Genomic DNA, 20,073 nt, shown 5'->3' on the forward strand with positions numbered 1-20,073 from the left:
TGGTCCCTTAAAATAGTTGTGAATAATGCCTGTTGGTATTTTGCCACGGTGCAGTAGATTTCTGTATAAAAAGCTATTGCTTCTGCTTAACTTGAAGCAATGCTTAAATTTAAAATAATTTTAGTGGACTCATAGCTGTTACACTACAACAGTTTACTTTAAATGTTAAAAGCATGAAATCAGATGGATTTTGTAATAAAGAAGGAAAACAAGTTAACTAATATTTTTTAAGACTTACTGATATATCTCAATACAGACAAAATTGTTTTTAAAAGATCATAAAAAGTTATAGCCAGATAGTATTTAATGTAAGTGTATTGCTTTGCTATATATATTGCTATATTGTGTAGAAGGCATTGATGTCTAGGGTGAGTTACTTAACCTCTCTGTGCTTCGGTTTTCACAGCGATAAAATGGTTATATCTGACTCACATGGTTATAGTGAGGATTCCATGAATTAATGTTCCTAAATCACTTAGGAGAGCCTGTCACTTAGTAAGTGCACGGCAGTTGTTAGCCATTATTGTTACTGTATTTATGTTTAAAATCATTTACTAGTTTTGTCAGAGCTGAGTGGTATATTTGAACAATGATTTGGGGATATTAGATTTTACGTAGAAAAGACTATTGCTGGTTTCTATGCAATAGTTATTTGAGAGGGTGAATAAATCTGCTGTGAGTATCTTGAATCCTTTTGTAGTTACTATGTATAAAGGTAATTTTCTAATCTTTAAATTTTCAGAACAGAATTGGTCATTTTCCAAATTCTTACATTGGGATTAAAAAGAATTTTTAAAGATTGTGGAGATGGTTAAATATTGTTACTTGTTCCCTGGCTTCGAGTCATATCTTGCTCAGTAGTGGTTTATTGTGTGAGTTGGTCTATCAGCTTTCTGTTGTAGATACAATAATTGTACAGTGCCCACTATCCTAAGTGCCAGGGGCCAGGACAATACTTGTTACTCGTTTTTGCTCTTCATTTGCCTTCCAAAGGACATTGACAAAAGAGAAAACCACCAAATACAATTTACTAAACTTTTGAAAGTCTTCAATACATTTAGAAAAACATATCCTTTTTGCAGAATATTTCATTGTTCAGGCATTGCAAACATTGTACATAAAGATTCCACTTTTATAATCTGGATTTATTCCTAATAACAACTTAAGAAATATCTTTTTTGGAAGGACTTAAAAGTCTTAATGGGCATGATTCTGCTGCCTCCTCCGATAGCTGTTTATTCTGTGAATCTCCTCCTTTTCATTTCTTCTTTACTCATATTTTTGTCCTGCTTACTGTTTACCTGGATAGTTGAAATAACCTGATTCATTTTCCCTTTTCTGTTTTTCCCTGTGTATGCTTTTGTCACAATCATCTTCTTCAGGGCAAATCTGATAGAGTTACATCTGTTCAGAAACCTTCTGTGTAACTGATTGCTAAAGTGATCATAAACTAATTGCTAAGTAATTTCTCAGCTGGTCGTTGAAGGCCCACCTCAGAATGACTACCCTCCTCTCCCAGCTTTTCACACCTGTCTCCCCTGCTTTCAGTTTGGGACTTTCGGTGGTTGGACCATGGCAATTTCCTAACTCTTCAACTTTAGAAATCCTCCTAGTCATTGGGGCTTGATTCCTAACGCAGATCTTGTTCTGTGTCTTCAGTACCTGTAATGGCTCACGTTGCTGAAACTTACACAGTCAAGTGTCTCTGCTTCACATGTGTTTTATCTCACGTGATAGAACGTGCGCATATTAAAGGCCAGGACCACGGCCTATCATTTACATCCGATTTATAGCTCACTATATTACATAACACAGATCTGACTATAGAGTTTTCCACTGTTCATCACAAATGCTGATTTGCCTTAGTGTTGTCTGTGTATTTAATTAAGTCAGGGTTGGACTTAAGTCAAAATTAAATTATACAATTGTGCTAACTTTCAGATATTTTTATTTTATGTCTGTTAGTGAACTTCAGGCTTTATGGAGAAGAGAAGGTGAGGCTTGGGAGGGCAGATGTCAGGAAGCCTTTTCATTGCCCTTGAAATCATATCGAAAGCTGTCACCTCAGCAACCTTGATTTGGAATTCGCTGTTGTATATTCAGGAGAGAATATACACTCATCTTCCTTCCTGTATCTCGGCCCTTTGCCTCCTGTTTCTCTTCTCTAAAGTCTGCAAGATGTTAGAAAGAAATAAAATTTACCTTATTTAAGAGAATTATAGATCTCATCAATAAAAATTACCTTGATTTTGACAACTACCACTTGTAATAATTTTGGTATTCATAGCTTCTTTTTTTCCTACAGAAAACCATAGGCAAAATTGCAACATGCTTGGAATTACGAAGTGCAGCTTTACAGGTAAATAGGGTTTTTTCCCCTTCATTCGAATACATGGAAAATAAATTATTCTGAATTAGTCTGATAAAACATTAGGCACTTATGCGAAAAGCAGTTATTGTCTCAGAAGATTTTTTTAGGCCGGGCGCGGTGGCTCACGCCTGTAATCCTAGCACTCTAGGAGGCCGAGGCGGGTGAATTGTTTGAGCTCAGGAGTTCGAGACCAGCCTGAGCAAGAGCGAGACCCCGTCTCTACTAAAAATAGAAAGAAATTATATGGACAGCTAAAAATATATACATAGAAAAAAAAAATTAGCTGGGCATGGTGGTGCATGCCTGTAGTCCCAGCTACTCGGGAGGCTGAGGCAGGAGGATCGCTTGAGCCCCGGAGTTTGAAGTTGCTGTGAGCTAGGCTGACACCACGGCACTCTAGCCTGGGCAACAGAGTGAGACTCTGTCTCAAAAAGAGAAAAAAAAAAAAAAAAAGATTTTTTTAATAATAGAAATTCATTTAGTATACTTAAAAGATTTAGTTTGTCTTTTATAAACTGCACAATAAAAAATATGACTTCAATTTCTTTCTGTTGCATTTAGCCTCAGTGTTCCAAGAATGCAAAAATAAACAAAAGCCAGTTTGGGATTTTTCATTTTCCACCTTGAAAGCAAGAAATAGATGCCTTTTGAATATTGCTTCTTGCTACTTAAAAGACTTAGGGTACAGTGAAATCTTTGTAATAAAAAGATGTAATATGCTTATTTTAAATTTAGTCTACACAATCCCAAGAAGAATTTAAACTGGAGGACCTGAAGAAGCTAGAACCAAGTAAGTTTTATTTTACATTTTTCAGTGATATTTATTCCTTCAGAAAAATAATTTATTATAGATACTAAGATTATTTATCATAGATGCTGATATTATTTCTGTTAATATCTCATCCTAGGTGATTTTTTTTTTTTTTTTTTGGTGCTTTTATAATTCCTGCGATGTTTGTAGTAATTATTGTTTGGATTTCACTGTCATTATAGAATATATGAGATTGTACCTCATCTAAATATGTATTAGCCTTTATTTTGTTTTATTGACTTTAATAAGACTATAACTACTTAGGTAAACATTTACAGCAGTGTCTAGCAGAGAATATAAAGCCATAGTTATTGATGTTCATTTACACTGTGTGTCATTGAAAACCGCAGTCCAGCTGGAGCTCCCCTACAAAATATTTCCATGTTGTCTCCGTTTTTCTTTCCCTTCTTTAAAACTTAATTGGAGTAAACAATTCCTTCAAATGTTTTGGTGGTTCGGGTGATGCCAGATAAAGCTTTTTTGCTGGTTGAGATGGATGTTCTTATAGGGGAAACATTTGCAATATGGGCAAACGCACAAAAGTTGAATATAAGACTAAATGTAAGTCAGTGTTCTCATCTTTCATTGAAACAAGATTGTGCACACTAACATTTTTATGTAAATAGGGAACAGTAGGTTTTATTTATCCATCTAAGTCAAATTTATAAGTTGGGAATCAAAACCATAGTATTTTGAAACAGAAAGGCGTCTTAGGAGCCATGGAGTTGAGTTCTCTCACTTTGTAGCTGAAGAAAGAGGTGACGTGATTTGTCCTGTTCAAAGGGCCTGGATCCCAGGACACTGGTCAGACTAGCTCTGTCCACACAGTGCGATCCTGCTGATGTCCCCATGCCTCAGGTGGGAAAATGTGGCTCATAAGAACTAAAGAAAATGTTCATATACATTCTGCAAACTACCAATTTCTGATTCTTTTCTAGCTAGTCTGACAGAGACACACACATTATTGAGGGAGTTGCAATGGGACCGTGACTGCAGGTCCAGGAAAGAAAGGCGTTCTGAGTCTGCACCAAACGGCATCTGATTCTCTGGTTTCAGTGGGTGAAGACAAGTAACCAAAAAAACAGGAGCCCGTAGCAGATTCGTTTGTGACTCTGGTAGCTTTTCCACAACTGTTACGTGATCATGTTTCATCTCTCAGAACACTATCCTTCTGAAAACGGCGAGAATTATGAGTCATGTCATTTTAATACTTTTAATTACTTTATATAATCCAGTTCATAAGCCTTTTGTTACAAGACATAATTTTGTATTCAGAAATAGTTCTTACCTGTATATAATATATATAGAAATGCCAATCAAATAATGTAAAATTTCTCACAAATTTTTATTTTTAACTACTGCATTTTCCTGTACCTAGAATTTTGTTTTGACTCTTCTTAAAGCATTAACAAATATTTTTTATAAGATTATTTTTAATAGTAAATTTACTGAGATATAATTCAAATACCATACAATTCACCTATTTAAAGTGAATGCAATTCAATGGTTTTTATTAATATATTGTACAATACAGTTGTACAACCATCACCATGGTCAATTTTTAGGACATTTTCATCACCCCAAAAAGAAACTTGGTGCCCATTAGCAATCTTTCATTTCTCCCTATCTCACACCCTTCCCCCCACTTCCTAGCCTTAGGCAACAACTGATTTACTGTCTGTCTGTCAATTTGCCTATTCTAGACACTTCATATAAATGGAATCGTATACTATATGGTCTTTCATGACTAGCTGTATATAAGATTATTTTGAGAAAAGTACATCGATGGCTTTAAATAAAAGATTACAACTATAGTTAAGATGTCTTTGTTATATAACGGCTTTAAAGAAAATTATCACGTTCAGTTTTTTTAATGATAAAAATAATTAAGATCTTGGCTTATTATTTAGTCACTAATTTCCATTAGGTTTTTTTTTTTTTTTTTTTTTTTTTTGCTTCCAAACAAAATTTTGAGGCTCTTGAAGATACAGATGACTGTAAAGATTGCAAACTGTTTATCCTCAGATATTTGTTATCTCTTCCTATAAACATGCTCAAGTACCACTCCTGTTGTCTCACAGGAGTTTTCATGGGCAGTAATGGTTAGCATTTTTTACACTAGCAGCTATGTGCCAAGCACTTGGATAAATCCTCCCAACTGCATTTTGCTAATGACAACACTGACATCTGCTCCTAAAGTGTTGAAGGAAGGAAAGCCCTACATAAAATGTAAGGTAGAACCCCATTTTAAAAGGACATTAGAATCCCTGTTATTCTATAGTTGGTGAAACCTATCCCACAGTTATAGAAATTGAGAAGGGATCTATGTTTTCTTTCCAAAATTATTCATGTAAGTGAAATATCTGATACACTCTACGCTTGTAAAAAGAAAATGTTGAGAGTCTATCATGCCAAAACAAACATTTCCTTTTCAAAACATTGATACCTAAGAAAAGAAAATACCATTTAATTCTTTTATAGTACACATGGAAGATTTTCTTAATTACTGATGCAGCTTTCAACTTTTTTACTGGTGTTTTGTACATATTTTTAGGGTTGATTTTTCCCACTTTGTTATTAAAATATCATTACTGTGTTTTTATTTCTGATATAAATGACACATGGTCATTTTTGTTACCCATTCCCCCAATCTTAGTATCTGGCACAATATGTGTAAGTGATTAATTGATATTTATTGAGTTGAATTAATAGTTTGCTCATAGTGAACAATCAGTCATGTACCAAGTTTGGAAAAGATGTTCCTGTAATTAAAAAAAAAAACGGTACTTCTAAGCGAGAACAGAAAGACACAGATTCTATTCAGCAAGATGGGAAAGATACAGGGAGAACATGTCGCCACGTGATGGTGCAGGCCTGTCTGTGTCCTTCGTCACACTGACCGCATTCTTACGTTATCTTATTTATTTGTTGGCTTGTTTACCGTCTGCTTTTCCTGACCGGGGTCTAAGACCCGTATACATACGAGGGCAAGGACCCTCCGTACTGATCACTGTTACCTTTAGCACCTACAGCAGCGATTGGAACAGTGTGGGTACTCAGTACACATTTGTTGAGAAGGAGAGAGAGAATGAATGAGAATCTGGGCACGAACCTCAGACTTCTTTATCACTGGAGGATTTAGTATAGAGCAGAAGTCCCTCACCCTTTTGGCACCAGGGACCGGTTTCATGGGAGACGGTGTTTCCACAGATGGGGGGTGGGGGACGAGGGGGCGGAGCTCAGGCCGCGATGCCAGTGACGAGGAGCAGCTGTAAGTGCAGAAGCAGCTCTGCCCAAGGGCCTGGCACTCACCTCCTGCCCTGTGTGCCCACCCCCATCCCCCTGGTTTCCTAAGTTTCACGGAAGACAGTTATTCCGTGGATGGGGATGGGGGTGAGGTGGGGGGCTGGAGCTCCGTGGCCTGGTCCCTAACAGTCTGTGGCCCAGGGGTTGGACTGCAGGTACAAAGTACGTATGTGAGACGTCTGAGTGATGAGTCTGACTCCGGCTGGAGTAGTCACGTAATGGCAGCCTGCGCTCTTTGGTTTCCTCTTTTGGGAGGCCCAGATGCCACACCTGTTTTAGCGCTGACCTGCAGGACTCCAAAATTAAAGGCTGAATAATTTGAGCACAAAAGCATGGGAGGCTTTTGGGTTGCCCAGTTAATGCTGGGAATTCACCTTGATGTAATTGCAGGTAGTTACTGGGAACCCAGCGGCTAAATTAAATACCTATGTATTTAATCTCCAGATGTAGCTAGAATTTAGAACATCTCTCTCTAAGTTTACATGCCAGGATGTAATCATGGAAATACAGGTTAGCCACAGTCAGAACACGGGAGGAGGTGGCACCATGTTGTCTGGGGACTTCTCGTGTGTGTGTGTGTGTGTACATACATATGCATATATAATTATGTATTGCTTAATGACGGAAACACATTGTTAGACAATTTTGTTTTTGCACAAACATCACAGAGTGTACTTACACAAATCTAGATGGTGGAGCCCACTACACCCCTGGGCTGTGTGGTGTAGCGTGTTGCTCGTAGGCTACAGACCTGTGTAGCGTGTTACTGTACGGAATAGTGTGGGCAATTGTGACACAGTGGTAAGTCTGTGTGTTTCTACACGTATCTAAACATAGAAAGGGACAGTGAAAATACGATATGAAAGATAAAAAGTAGCACACCTGTGCAGGTACTCAGCCAGAATGGAGCTTGCAGGACCGGAAGCTGCTCTGGGCGAGTGGTGAGTGAGTGTGAAGGCCAAGGACGTGACGCTACTGTAGATTTTATGAACACCGGCTACGCTACATTTATTTAAAAAAAAAAAAAACTTCCATAATACATTAACCTTAGTTTACTGTAACTTTTCTACTTTATAAACATTAAAACTTTTTTTGACTCTTGCAATAACACTTAGCTTAAAACACAAACACATTGTACAGCTGTACAAAAATATTATCTTTCTTTATATCCTTATTCTATAAGCTTTTTCAATTTTTAAAATTATTTACCTTTTTTTTTTTCTTTACTTTTTTGTTATTATAAAAATGAAGACACAAACACCTGTGCTGACCTGGGCCTACACCAGGTCAGGATCATCAGTATCACTGCCTTCTGCCTCCACGTCATGTCCCACTGGAAAGTCTTCAGGGGCAGTGACACACTTGGAGCGCTCGTCTCCTGTGATAACAGTCTCCTGAGGCTGTTTTGCAGTTAACCTTTTTTTTTTTTTTTTTAATAAGTAGAAGGAGCACACTCTGAAATAACAATGAAAAGCATAGGACAGGCCGGGCACGGTGGCTCACGCCTGTCATCCCAGCACTCTGGGAGGCCGAGGCGGGAGGATCGCTCAAGGTCAGGAGTTCGAGACCAGCCTGAGCAAGAGCGAGACCCCGTCTCTACTAAAAATAGAAAGAAATGATCTGGACAGCTAAAATTACATATATAGAAAAAAAATTAGCCGGGCATGGTGGCGCATGCCTGTAGACCCAGCTACTCGGGAGGCTGAGGCAGGAGGATCGCTTAAGCCCAGGAGTTTGAGGTTGCTGTGAGCTAGGCTGACGCCACGGCACTCTACCCCGGGCACCACAGCGAGACTCTGTCTCAAAAAAAAAAAAAAAAAAAAAGTATAGGATAGTAAGTACAGTACTCCATAAAGTATATACTATAAAAAGTGTAATATAGTTATATACTAGGCCATAGGGATTTTTCAGCTCCATTATAATCTTATGAGACCACTGTCATCTGTGTAGCTTGCTGTGGACCAGAATGGTTATGTTGGTGCATGACTGTCTATAAAATCTATCATAAAAGAAATAAGAGAATTAGAACCTTGCTACTACAGACTTGACCAGTTTGATGGCAGTGAGGGGAACTCTAGTCAGGACAGAGAATAAAAGGCACTCGTACACCTCTAACTCGTCGTCTTTGGTACCAGTCCTCGAGTGAACGTACTGCGGGGAGGGGGTGTTCTCTTTCCCGGGCACCCGGGTCTCACCTGGAATCCTGTGCGTAGAAAAACTGTTTGGGCTCATTTTCCACGAAGGCTCTGAGACTCTAGAACTTACTCTCCTTGGGTATCTGACAGTGCTCTGAAAATACCGGTACCTGAAGTATGCTCCGGATATTTTTATTTAGTTAGGACCTTCAATGGACAGATGCCCTGTGGCTCTTAAATGGAAGGCTGGGAATTAAAAAATCTATGTTAATATGCATGGTAAAATTGATTAAAATCAGTCATTTAAGATACAACTTTTTATTTTGATTTATAGAAGCATTCATGTTTCTTTATCTTTTTATTCTAGTCCTAAAGAATATTCTTACATATAATAAAGAATTCCCATTTGATGTTCAGCCTGTCCCCTTAAGGTAAAATAAACGTTTATATTTGTCTTCTTATTTTATTATCTATTTTATACCTGTATGTCAGATATTTCTGGGTTGTAAAAATATCAGCTTTGGTTTTTTGTTTTTGTGAGATGGGGTCTTGCTATGTTGCCCAGGCTGGTCATAAACTTTTGGGCTGAAGTGATCCCCCAAATAGCTGGGATTACAAGCATGTGCCACCACACTCTGCCGCTTTGGTGTTATTGATATCATTGACATAAACATCGTTTTCAGTATATCGACATTTTTTTTTATATCAGCATGTTAGCTAGGAAATGAGTAGTTGCGAAGCTTCACTAATACATTTAGTTCTGTAGCTCACTATTTTTTGTGTCTCTTTTCACGTAGAAGAATTTTAGCACCTGGTGAAGAAGAGAATTTGGAATTTGAAGAGGATGAAGAAGAGGGTGGTGCTGGAGCAGGGTCTCCTGATTCTTTTCCTGCCAGAGTTCCCGGTGGGTGTCAGTTACTGAAAACAGTACTGAACGTCATCCAGGGTCACAGTGTCTGAAACTTACTTTGACGTTTGCTGGTGGGAGAGTAAACCCTCGGCACAGCCCAGGCCAATCGTGGGCAAATCTTCACGCCCGCGTTATTGGCAGTCCTGTTGTGTGAGTCCGGGGTGAAGGTATCTCACCAGCCGTGTCAGGGGTCCTCGGCGCCCCCCGCCCCCGTGTCCAGCGACTCACTGGGAGGACTCGGGGCTCAGCGTGTAGTTGTCCTCACAGCCAGGATTTATTGCAGTGAGAGAACACAACAAAGTCAGCGGACAGAGGAGGCACACGGGCCAAGGCGGGACGGAACCAGGTGCTGCCTTCCCAGAACTCTCTTCCCGCAGAGTCGCGTAAGATGTACTGAATCCCCCCAGCAACAAGTTGTGACGACGTGTGAAATGCGAAACGTTGTCCACCGGGGACGCTCAATGGAGAGTCAGTGCCCAAGGCTTTACTGGGGACTGACTGTGTAGGTGCCTCCTGCCCAGCACAGACCCGGATCCCAGACTGCAGGAGGAAAGTGGGTGTTGAGCACAGGCCACGTGGCCTGCGCTGTTCAGGCACAGAAGAGCTTTCTTACCGGGGTGGTGGGAACCCCCCAAGCAAGTGCTCGGGTGCTGGCCATGGGCTGACCGTGCAAGCAGGCCTTTCTAGGAAAGCAGTCTCCGGCCTGCTGTGCGAGCTCCTTGCTGGACGCTGTCATAAGTACTTCGCTAATTCATCGAGGTGTGGTGGTTAAAACTGCACCCGGGGAGAGGGGGTGCTGAGCAACTGCCCTTCCCCCCGTCTCGTTTTAGGGAAGCAGAGGCTGTCCAGCAAGCCTTGGTCCCCTCTCCCTGCAGATCAGCTGGGCAAGCACCTTGCATACATCCTCGCCTGTCCCGGTTACTGCTTCAGTCTGCTCTGTGCTTACACAGTGCAGGTTTTACTTCTGAGAAACTGGTTCACCTTGGGAAGCAAAGCAATACGCTGTAATATTGGGATGCATTTTAGAATAGACTGTAGAAGCTTTACAGTCATATTGACATGTAATTTGTATGTCATCTAGATGACTTTTTAAATAATTTAAAGTAATACTCCAGTATTTGTAGTACTCCTTGGAGAGGAGGCATTGGGAGCAGGAGTGATACAGGTTTGGTCTGCCAGTCACTAGCTGAGTGATTGCACCTGTTTCTGGAACCAGTCTGAACTTCTATTTCTTTTCTTGTCTTTTTTTTTTTTTTTTTTGAGACAGAGTCTTGCTCTGTTGCCCAGGCTAGAGTGCTGTGGCATCAGCCTAGCTCACAGCAACCTCCCACTCCTGGGCTTCAGCGATCCTCCTGCCTCAGCCTCCCAAGTAGCTGGGACTACGGGCATGCGCCACCATGCCCGGATAATTTTTTCTATATATTTTTAGTTGTCCATATAATTTCTTTCTATTTTTAGTAGAGATGGGGTCTTGCTCTTGCTCAGGCTGGTCTCGAACTCCTAAGCTCAAACGATCCACCCGCCTCGGCCTCCCAGAGTGCTAGGATTACAGGCCTGAGCCACCGCGCCCAGCTGAACTTTTCTTTCTTTATAAAATAGAATAATAATGATGCCTAACTCATCAGGTTACTGTGAAGAGTAAGCATTCGGCATGGTACCTTTCACACGCTTAATATTAGTGGTGGCTGTTACTCTCGTAGTCATACCTCTGAGGGTAACGATACCTACACCACAGGATTATTGGAAAAATTACAGGCCTGTAGATGGTGGCTGTTACTGTTAATAATGTTTCTTTGGTACAGGGCATTATTTCTAGTCTACTTTGCTTTATGGAGAGAGAGCTGTATTTTTGTTGCTTTTGTCGGATTTGTAGGCCATTGCAAGATTGCTGGGATGGTGAGATAAATTATTTTGCTGTTTCACTGACTCAGTAATTTTTATTCCCTTTTCAAACCGTGTACTGTAATTGATGTAGCTTCCAGTTCTATAAATTTCTGTCTGATTGGTTGTTTACTTGCTGTACTTCTGTAGCAAACAAGAAGCAGGTGATATAAATCGTGGACAGATTAAGGTTTTTATGGGGTTCGGGTTGCTGAGTTGGAAAGAAACTTCTACGATAAGTAAATCCATTTGCTATGTAAGATTTAAGCCTGAACTGAATAGATTTCTGTATTCTTTTTTTTTTTTTTTTTTTTTTGAGACAGAGTCTCACTCTGTTGCCCGGGCTAGAGTGAGTGCCGTGGCTTCAGCCTAGCTCACAGCAACCTCAAACTCCTGGGCTTAAGCGATCCTACTGCCTCAGCCTCCCGAGTAGCTGGGACTACAGGCATGCGCCACCATGCCCGGCTAATTTTTTGTGTATATATATTTTAGTTGTCCATATAATTTCTATTTTTAGTAGAGACGGGGGTCTCGCTTTTGCTCAGGCTGGTCTCGAACTCCTGACCTCGAGCGATCCACCCGCCTCGGCCTCCCAGAGTGCTAGGATTACAGGCGTGAGCCACTGCGCCCGGCCAGATTAAGGTTTTTATGGGGTTCTGGTTGCTGAGTTGGAAAGAAACTTCTACGATAAGTAAATCCATTTGCTATGTAAGATTTAAGCCTGAACTGAATAGATTTCTGTATTCTGACACAGCATTGTGACATTTCATTTCAGAGGTACAGATAGCTTACTGAGCCCCTCTGGTCCCCGATTCTTTTCCCCCCAAAGTAAGAAAGAGTACCTATAGTTTAATCAGTACTATTTGGTTTGGGATCATGTTATCCAGAGCCTGTGCCACTGAGAAATAACTTGTAAAATTGTATTCGTTGAAAATGTCATGGAAATAGCAAAGTGATATTTAACTTTGAACTTAATTATAGAGCAGGGAAAAGTTGCTACCCCAGTGGAGCCCAATTTTGTAATAACTAGGCGATGTCCATGTTACTGGGACAGGGTGGTTCTCGGAATTGTTATGACTTTTTTTAAGTCAGGTTTATTGAGGTATCATTTATATGTATAAAATTCACTCTCTTTAATGTGCAGCTTTATGAGGTTTGACAGATGTATGTACTAACCACCACCCCCATTAAGCTAATGAGGCATGATACGTGGCTACGTTACGACCAAGAGTAGCTTTTTCCCATTTAAAATTAAAAATGACTTTTTAGCCAACCTTCCTTAAAAAGAAAAAAGAGGTAGTTAAACATAGCTTATCTTTGATATGAATCTCTTTCCTTTTCAAAATTTTACAGTCTCATAAAGCAAACCTATTTCTGTTATATAACTGCTTTAGCCAAAATGAGTGTCAACTTTTCTAAAGGCAGTCTTGGTAGATTTTATTTACTCTTTGAGAGTGGAACCTTTTAAATTTCTTATACTGTGTCTTGTCCTAAAAACTTACTATAATTTCACATAGCAGCATTATTTGATTCTCACTCACAGTGTGACTTTTCCTTCTCTGGGCCTTAAGTTCTGCTACTAAGTAATTTGCTTTCTGAGCCTTTTAACTGAATATGACTTTTTTTTTTTTTTTTTAAAGCTATACTCTGTTTATTTTACCTGGCTATTAAAATCTCAAAATAATCAGCACCTTTACTTGTCAATGGCTGTGACTTATAGTTAAGCGATTTTTCAATTCTTTTATAAGTTCAGCATTTGTAAGTTGTTTTCTGCAGGTGATGCAACTTGGAATTATTACCCCAGGGGCAACCTGTTAGTAAATAATTTTTGTCATCAAATGGACTTTTTTGTGTCCCCTATTGCACTAGTGCAGTAAAATGACTCAGAAGCTTGAAATTCATTGTTGTTACCTTAGCAGAATCGTCTTTCTGCCTAGATTACAACCTTCCTCTCCTAACTCATTCCTCTTCTTTAGAAATCACACTGAATTGAAAAATTCCCTCCAATTTTCTCTGATACCGGGGAATCACGTTTGCTCCAGTTGGTGCTGCCTAAGACGAGGTTGGGGCAGGTAGATCAGGAGCAGCAGCTGACATCAGAAGGGACCCATTCAGGCCGGGCACGGTGGCTCACGCCTGTAATCCTGGCACTTTGGGAGGCCGAGGCGGGAGGATCGCTAGAGGCCAGGAGCTGGCACCAGTCTGAGCAAGAGCGAGACCCTGTCTCTACAAAAACAAAACAAAAAACCCAAACAGCCAGGTGCAGTGACGTGTACCTGTAGTCCCAGCTACTTGGGAGGTGGAGGCAGGAGGATGGCTTGAGCCCAGGAGTGTGAGGTCACAATGAGCTATGATGACGCCGCTGCACTTTATCTTGGACAACAGACCAAGATCCGGTCTCAAAAAAAAAAAAAAAAAAAAAAAAAAAAGTTGGGGGAGGAACCCAGTAAGTGAACATAATCTTACTGCTCTGCCATTTGAGGCTCGGAGACCTGTAATAAAATTGCTACAGGGGCTACTCAGTCTCTGCCTGTCACCGTGAACGTGTGTCGCTCAGTGCACAGAATCTAACGCACGAGCTGCAGGTGGAGTAGTGGTATGCTAATGTTTTTGTCTTCTTTCATGCATATTATAAGGCCATGTGCATTGATACGTATTTTCAGGCCATGTATTTACTAGAGCGTAGTAACCTTGAGAGCTGTAAAATTCATTTTTTCATTCAACAAAATGTTTCTCCAACAAAGATCTCTTTATTACTAGTGAAAACAATACAAAAACGAAGAGGTATTCAGACCCATGTTTTAGGGTGCTTACCGTGTAGTCAGCAAGACAGAGCCCAGAGTATATCATCATGGTTAGAGATCAGCACAGAATATTACAGTGAGCAAAAAAAAACCTGACGGAGTTTAGCAAAGGTGATCTAGCTAGAACTGAGACAAAGAAGGTGTGTAGAAGTTGACCGTGCAGGGGAGACACGTTGGAAACCATGAAATACCTTGAATAGACACCTCTTTCTATACTAGCTATAGTCTTAATTACACAGCTTCAGTGTTCTTTAATAAGGGTAAAATTGAACCTTCCATGATGGAGTGAAATGTTTTATACCCCACGTCAAATTAGAGAAGAACTATATAAATTGAGTCTCTTTCAGGCTTGAAATCACTGCCTCCATATTACATTGTTAGAAATATGTTTAGTGGTTAGATTAAACCTTACTATAGCCTCAGGCAAAAAAGTCTGTTGGTAAAGAGGAAGGAAACCTTAGCCCTATCATTTCAACTAAAAGATCCAGACAGTTACAGGTTTTGAAACTGATTCACTTAAAGGTAGAAACAATTTTAATGTTTATTTGGGAGAAAATGGTCTATCCTAAAAAGAGACTCTTATTGACTCTGAAAGTTGGATAAGCCATCACCTTTTGTCTGTCAAAAAAAAAAGCCATAAGCAAACTAACGCCAAAAACACCATAAAGTAAAAAAGACAAAGGACTAACATCCTTAATATATAAAGAAAATTTAAAGTTGTGACAACAGAGACCACAAGCACATTAGAAAATTAGGTAGAAGACATGGACAGACAGTACACACACACACACACACGCACACGCACACGCACACACGCACACCCAGTATGTATAAGGAACCCTTAAACATATGAAAAGATACTCGGCCTCACTTAAAATAAAAGACGTGCAAATAAAAACCGCTGTTGCTGAGGCTGTGGGGAAGTGAGCTGTGTCCCTCCTCACTGGTGGGAATAGAAAATGGCACAGTCCCCTTGGAGGGGACTTCAGCAATATCTCGGCAGCAACAACAATATACGTTTTCCCTTAGCCTGGCAGTCGCCTCCTGGGAGTTCACACTGAAGATACACCCCCAATAATACACAAAAAAACACTTGCGTTATATACAGGGCTCTCTACTGAGGTAGTTTTAGTAATAGTAAAATATTAGAAACAGCCTAACTGTTATATGAAGATTGGCTGATAAATTATGATAGATAGAATGCCATGGAAAATAACTGGGAAAATCTCTATCAACTGTTGAGTGACTTTCAGAATATATTGTTAAATTAGCAAAATTTAACAATATAGTAAATTTTTAATATATTAGCAAATCCAGGAGGAAAATTTCAGGATCATCTCAATAGATGCAGGAAAAGTTTTCAATTAAATTCCAAATCCATTCATGATTTCAAAAATTTTTAGCAGACCAAGAATAGAACATCCTTAATCTGATAAAAGGTGACACTTACAGCCAAAAATCATATTTAGTGGTAAAATTGAAAGCTTCTCTTTTCAGATCCAAGAATAGAAGAAGGGTGCCTACTGTTATCTCTTTCTATTAGCATTGCCTTGGAAGTCCTACTTAGTGCACTAGGACAAAAAACAGAAATAAAATATAAAAATTAGGGGAGAAAACACCTCTATTTGCAGATGTTATGAATACGTATATGGAGCATACGAAAGAACTTAATATACAAGTCATAGTGGTTCGTGGATATAAAGTCTGTACATGAGAATCTATCTCTATAAATAAGTAACAATTGCTTAGAAAATGAAATAATATTTATAATGGTATCAGAAAATATCAAGTACTGCACAATAAATCCAACAAAAGAAATATAGGACTTTTGTGAAGAAAATAACAAAACTTTACTGAGGGAAATTAAGAAGTCTTTAAAAAATCCAGTCTATGGACTGGAACAAGCAGTTTGTAAAGATGTGACTCTTTCTAAAATTGATCTGAATTTCACTACAATTCCAACGGGGTTTTTGGTTCTTTTTTGCCTTGATGTTGATGAGGAAAGGAGCAGGAAATTAGACTGTAAGATTATTCAATTAAATACATAAATATTAATTGTAAATTATTTCTTCTATCAATAATTAAAGGATTTATAGATTGATTCTAGTATATTTCTCAAGCTTTAGGATAATATAACAAATGTTTAAAAAGTTTTTCCTGTCTTTGTTCTACCACTCTCTGAGATATAAAGTATGTTATATATATGAGTATATACAAAGTGTGTCTACTATATGAGTATATTATTCATTATGTGGTAATTTATAATTAAGCTTCCTGGAGTGACTTAAATTTTTAACAAGCTTGAAGTCACAATTTCTGCTTTAGTGGTGGAATCTGAGATATAGAAGTACAGGTTTATCTTGTGTATAATTAAATATTTGGAAAGAATAACGTCGAGTTTGGAAGTTTTGAAAACCACAATAATGCCTGGCTCATTACTAAGTCAGTTAAGACCAGGGCTATTTCTTCTCTATGTCTGTGAAAATATTTACTGTGAAGTCACTGACAGAGCTCACTTGCGTTGCTTCCCCCTGTCGCCAGGTACCTTATTGCCGAGGTTGCCGTCGGAACCAGGCATGACGTCCCTCACCATCAGAATCGAGAAGATCGGTCTGAAGGACGCCGGGCAGTGCATCGACCCCTACATCACAGTTAGCGTGAAGGGTAAGGAGCGCCGTGGCCTTCCTGTCCCCCGGTGAATTTTGCAGTGTTGCTTCTCACTGGGTACAGTTTCTCGTGCGGGGGGAGGTGTCTTACATCTGTGACAACTCCTTTTAGTTTATTCCACAATGAGGCGAAATCCGTGGAGGAGATTATCACTCCCTCACCAGGCATTTCTGAGAGATTTACTAAAAGCATTTTCCTATTATAACTTACACTCCCTTTTGCTTTTGAGTTTTTCTTTGTGTATGTCTTTTCATTCTTAAAATTCTACCGAGGGTGCCGGCCAGACACACACATCGTCTTTAACAGCAGATGTTAATGCATCTTCCGTCTACAGGTCAGCAGAGTGGCCTGTACCTTCCAAGGTGTGCAGTTTTCTTTCCAAAGCCCAGTGCTGTTTTCGTGTCCCTCCCGCCCCAGGGAGCTCTCTGCACGGGACAGTCCTGTGAGGTGAATGGGAGTCGGGCCCTGAATGAGTCCTCGGTGAACACAGGGAAACGGGGCATTAAAAACGTGAAGTGTTTTTCACCTTTAACTGTGGTGCTGCAGTTACGAAGCACGGTTTTCCCTCCTGTCCAGCCTGGCGGTCCATTGATTCCTTGTAAACAACTTTTCAGTCCGTAAGAGGGAAACTGCAATGGGCGAATTCTGTTTGCCAAGCATTTTATACAAGACGCTTTATTTGTACAGCACTTAACAGTCTCTTAAAAATAATTATTGGGTGATTGAGAATGAAGTTGTTATACTCTTACCAGAAACAACTGGACAGTTAATCTGAGTGGTTTACTTTAATCTGTAGTTTGAGGCAAATCAAATAAACAGGTACGGGCTGAAATTAAATGGAGGGAACTTTTATTAACCATAGAAATAAATTCAGACTCATGGGTCCATTAGTACCAATTAAAAGAAAAAGGAATTGAGCCACAGAGGAGAATTTTAATATGCAGGGACCATGGTTTACAGCACTAACGCTGTGATGCTTTTTTAACTAATCCCATGACAGGTTATACGATACTTTAACTTCTGATGTTAGCAGTTATCAGATACACGGTCTACTGGAAAGTGTTTATACTCGACATCATGTTTTGATGGCTATTTGCAAAACTGCGTAATTCATTCAGGAATACACATTATAACACACAAATATTTAATGATAATGTAGATGTTAAGTCACCTTTGCGTCCATGCTGAACTAAAACATGTTCTTATAAACGTCTTTAAGGACAGAAACAATGAAATGTACTAAATTGTTTTAAGTTCCCTAAGACAGGTCTGTTGACTAATACACACACACACTGAGTAGTCATCAAACGAGTCCGTGTTGAATTTGACTAAACTGGAAGATTCCTGGATCCCGGAAGTTAAAACCATACACGATAACTTAGTGCACTATCTGGTTGGTTTAAATCAGGTTATAGCAAATATAATGAGAATTTAGATAATACATATAAAAATTCATTCATTAATGTAAGGGTCTCCTTGGCAGCCCTCGTGTCTGTTTTTGGTCCTCCGAGTGGAACATGACGGGGATTCTGATGACGTTACATTTAAAAGCCTTTCCAAGGAATACCCCCGATCAACGCTGGGAATTAGGAGCAGGGACCCCATTGTGGCATATTATTACATTTTAAATTTTTATCCCACACAAAATATAGTGGCCTATTCCCCAAGGAAAATAAAAAGTTCTTTTTATCTCTTAACCATAAAGATCAAATTTTGCCTTGTTGTAGACACAGCTTGTAGCTTTTTTTTTTTTTTTTTTCTTTGCGGGTGGGGGCAGAAACAGAGTCTCGCTCTCTTGCCCAGGCTACAGTCTGGAGTGCAGTGGCATCGTCATAGCTCACTGCAACCTCGAACTCCTGGCCTTAAGAGAGCCTCCCGCCTCGGCCTCCCCGAGTGCTGGGATTGTAGCCGGGAGCCACCGCGCCTGGCCACGAGCTTCCTTCTACACCTGGTCATGGCCAGGCTTCCTCCCCTCCTCCAGGTCTCCCACCCCCTGCACACAGCGGCCTCCACACGCTTCTGCAGACGCCACCGGCTCCTCAGGCGCCTGCTCAGGCCCAGCGGGAATTTCCGTCAGCCCGAGACTCTCCTCTCGGCTTTCTCGAAGCCTCTATAGTGTTTCCTATAGAGGAAACCCTTTGTAGTTTCCTATAGAGGAAACCTTTGTAGCCCTTTGTAGTTTGCAGTTTTTGAGTCTGTAATTTATTTGAATGTTCCTAAAATACTTATTTTTTTCTCTGTAGATCTGAACGGCATAGATCTAACCCCTGTGCAAGATACTCCTGTGGCTTCAAGAAAAGAAGATACGTATGTTCATTTTAACGTGGACATTGAGCTCCAGAAGCATGTTGAGAAATTAACTAAAGGTTTGTAATCATGAGTAACCCACTTCTCGTGGCCAGAGCCCTCAGCTCACCCGAGTCTGTGTGCATAGCGGGCCCAGCACAGCCAGTGTCTGGCGGAAGTGAATGTCACACAGTGTTTATTGATTTGAGTAAGATGTACATTTATTTTAAATGTGGAACTTAGCGATTGTAGTATCTACTTGTCTAATAACACTGTCACATAATGCAGCATTCTTAACAAAACAGAGTTTTTCCCAGACCGAAAGGCTGGGGAAGCAGCAGCTCCCCGAGGTTCCCGAATGGTCACGTCTCTGACAGGTAGAGTCAGTTTTTCCTTCCAGTCGAACGTATCGGGTAGAAAGATAGACATCGTAAGTTGCAGGAAGATGGGGAATGACACCAAATTTCTCTAACAGTGAGGTTCCATGTCCAGGGTAAACAGTTCTTAGGATTAAATGCTTTCCCACGCCTGTCTCCCAATGGGATTGCCCGTGTTCTCCGCAAAGACCCCGAAATCCCTTTCTCGCCTGAGGTTCAGTTGCAGTTTCTGGAATGTTCAAGCTCTGCAGGAAGCTTGTGTAGGATGTACAGGACCTTCTAAACAAGTGCCTCGGCCTCTAGCATATGTGCTCTTTGACCTCTCAGGTCTGGTGCTGCCGTCCCCTCTCTCGTACCCCTGAAGACTTGGCTCCGGGTTCTGTGGGACAGTGGCTGTCAGTGTGGCCCTTGGGCAGCAGCACCGGCACCGAGCTGGCCGCAAGTGCTCAGGCCCCACCCCGGACCGCCTGGGTCAGAAACCGCGCGCTGGGTCTCAGCGGTCCGTTGTAGGAAGCGTTCAGGGGA

General features: G+C 40.3%; 1 protein-coding gene across 1 annotated transcript in view; it reads left to right on the forward strand.

Moving 5' to 3' along the window:
• The window catches only part of AIDA (axin interactor, dorsalization associated), a 37,485-nt gene that overhangs the window by 11,927 nt on the left and 5,485 nt on the right, over window positions 1-20,073 (forward strand). Inside the window, exons 3-8 of the mRNA XM_069484487.1 lie at window positions 2,306-2,359; window positions 3,107-3,161; window positions 8,991-9,054; window positions 9,421-9,527; window positions 16,760-16,882; window positions 19,129-19,251. Coding sequence (XP_069340588.1) covers window positions 2,306-2,359; window positions 3,107-3,161; window positions 8,991-9,054; window positions 9,421-9,527; window positions 16,760-16,882; window positions 19,129-19,251 — 526 coding nt within the window. The remainder of the gene's footprint in view (window positions 1-2,305; window positions 2,360-3,106; window positions 3,162-8,990; window positions 9,055-9,420; window positions 9,528-16,759; window positions 16,883-19,128; window positions 19,252-20,073) is intronic.

The sequence above is a fragment of the Eulemur rufifrons genome, chromosome 11 (genome assembly GCF_041146395.1).
Source record: "Eulemur rufifrons isolate Redbay chromosome 11, OSU_ERuf_1, whole genome shotgun sequence".
Classification (NCBI taxonomy): domain Eukaryota; kingdom Metazoa; phylum Chordata; class Mammalia; order Primates; family Lemuridae; genus Eulemur; species Eulemur rufifrons.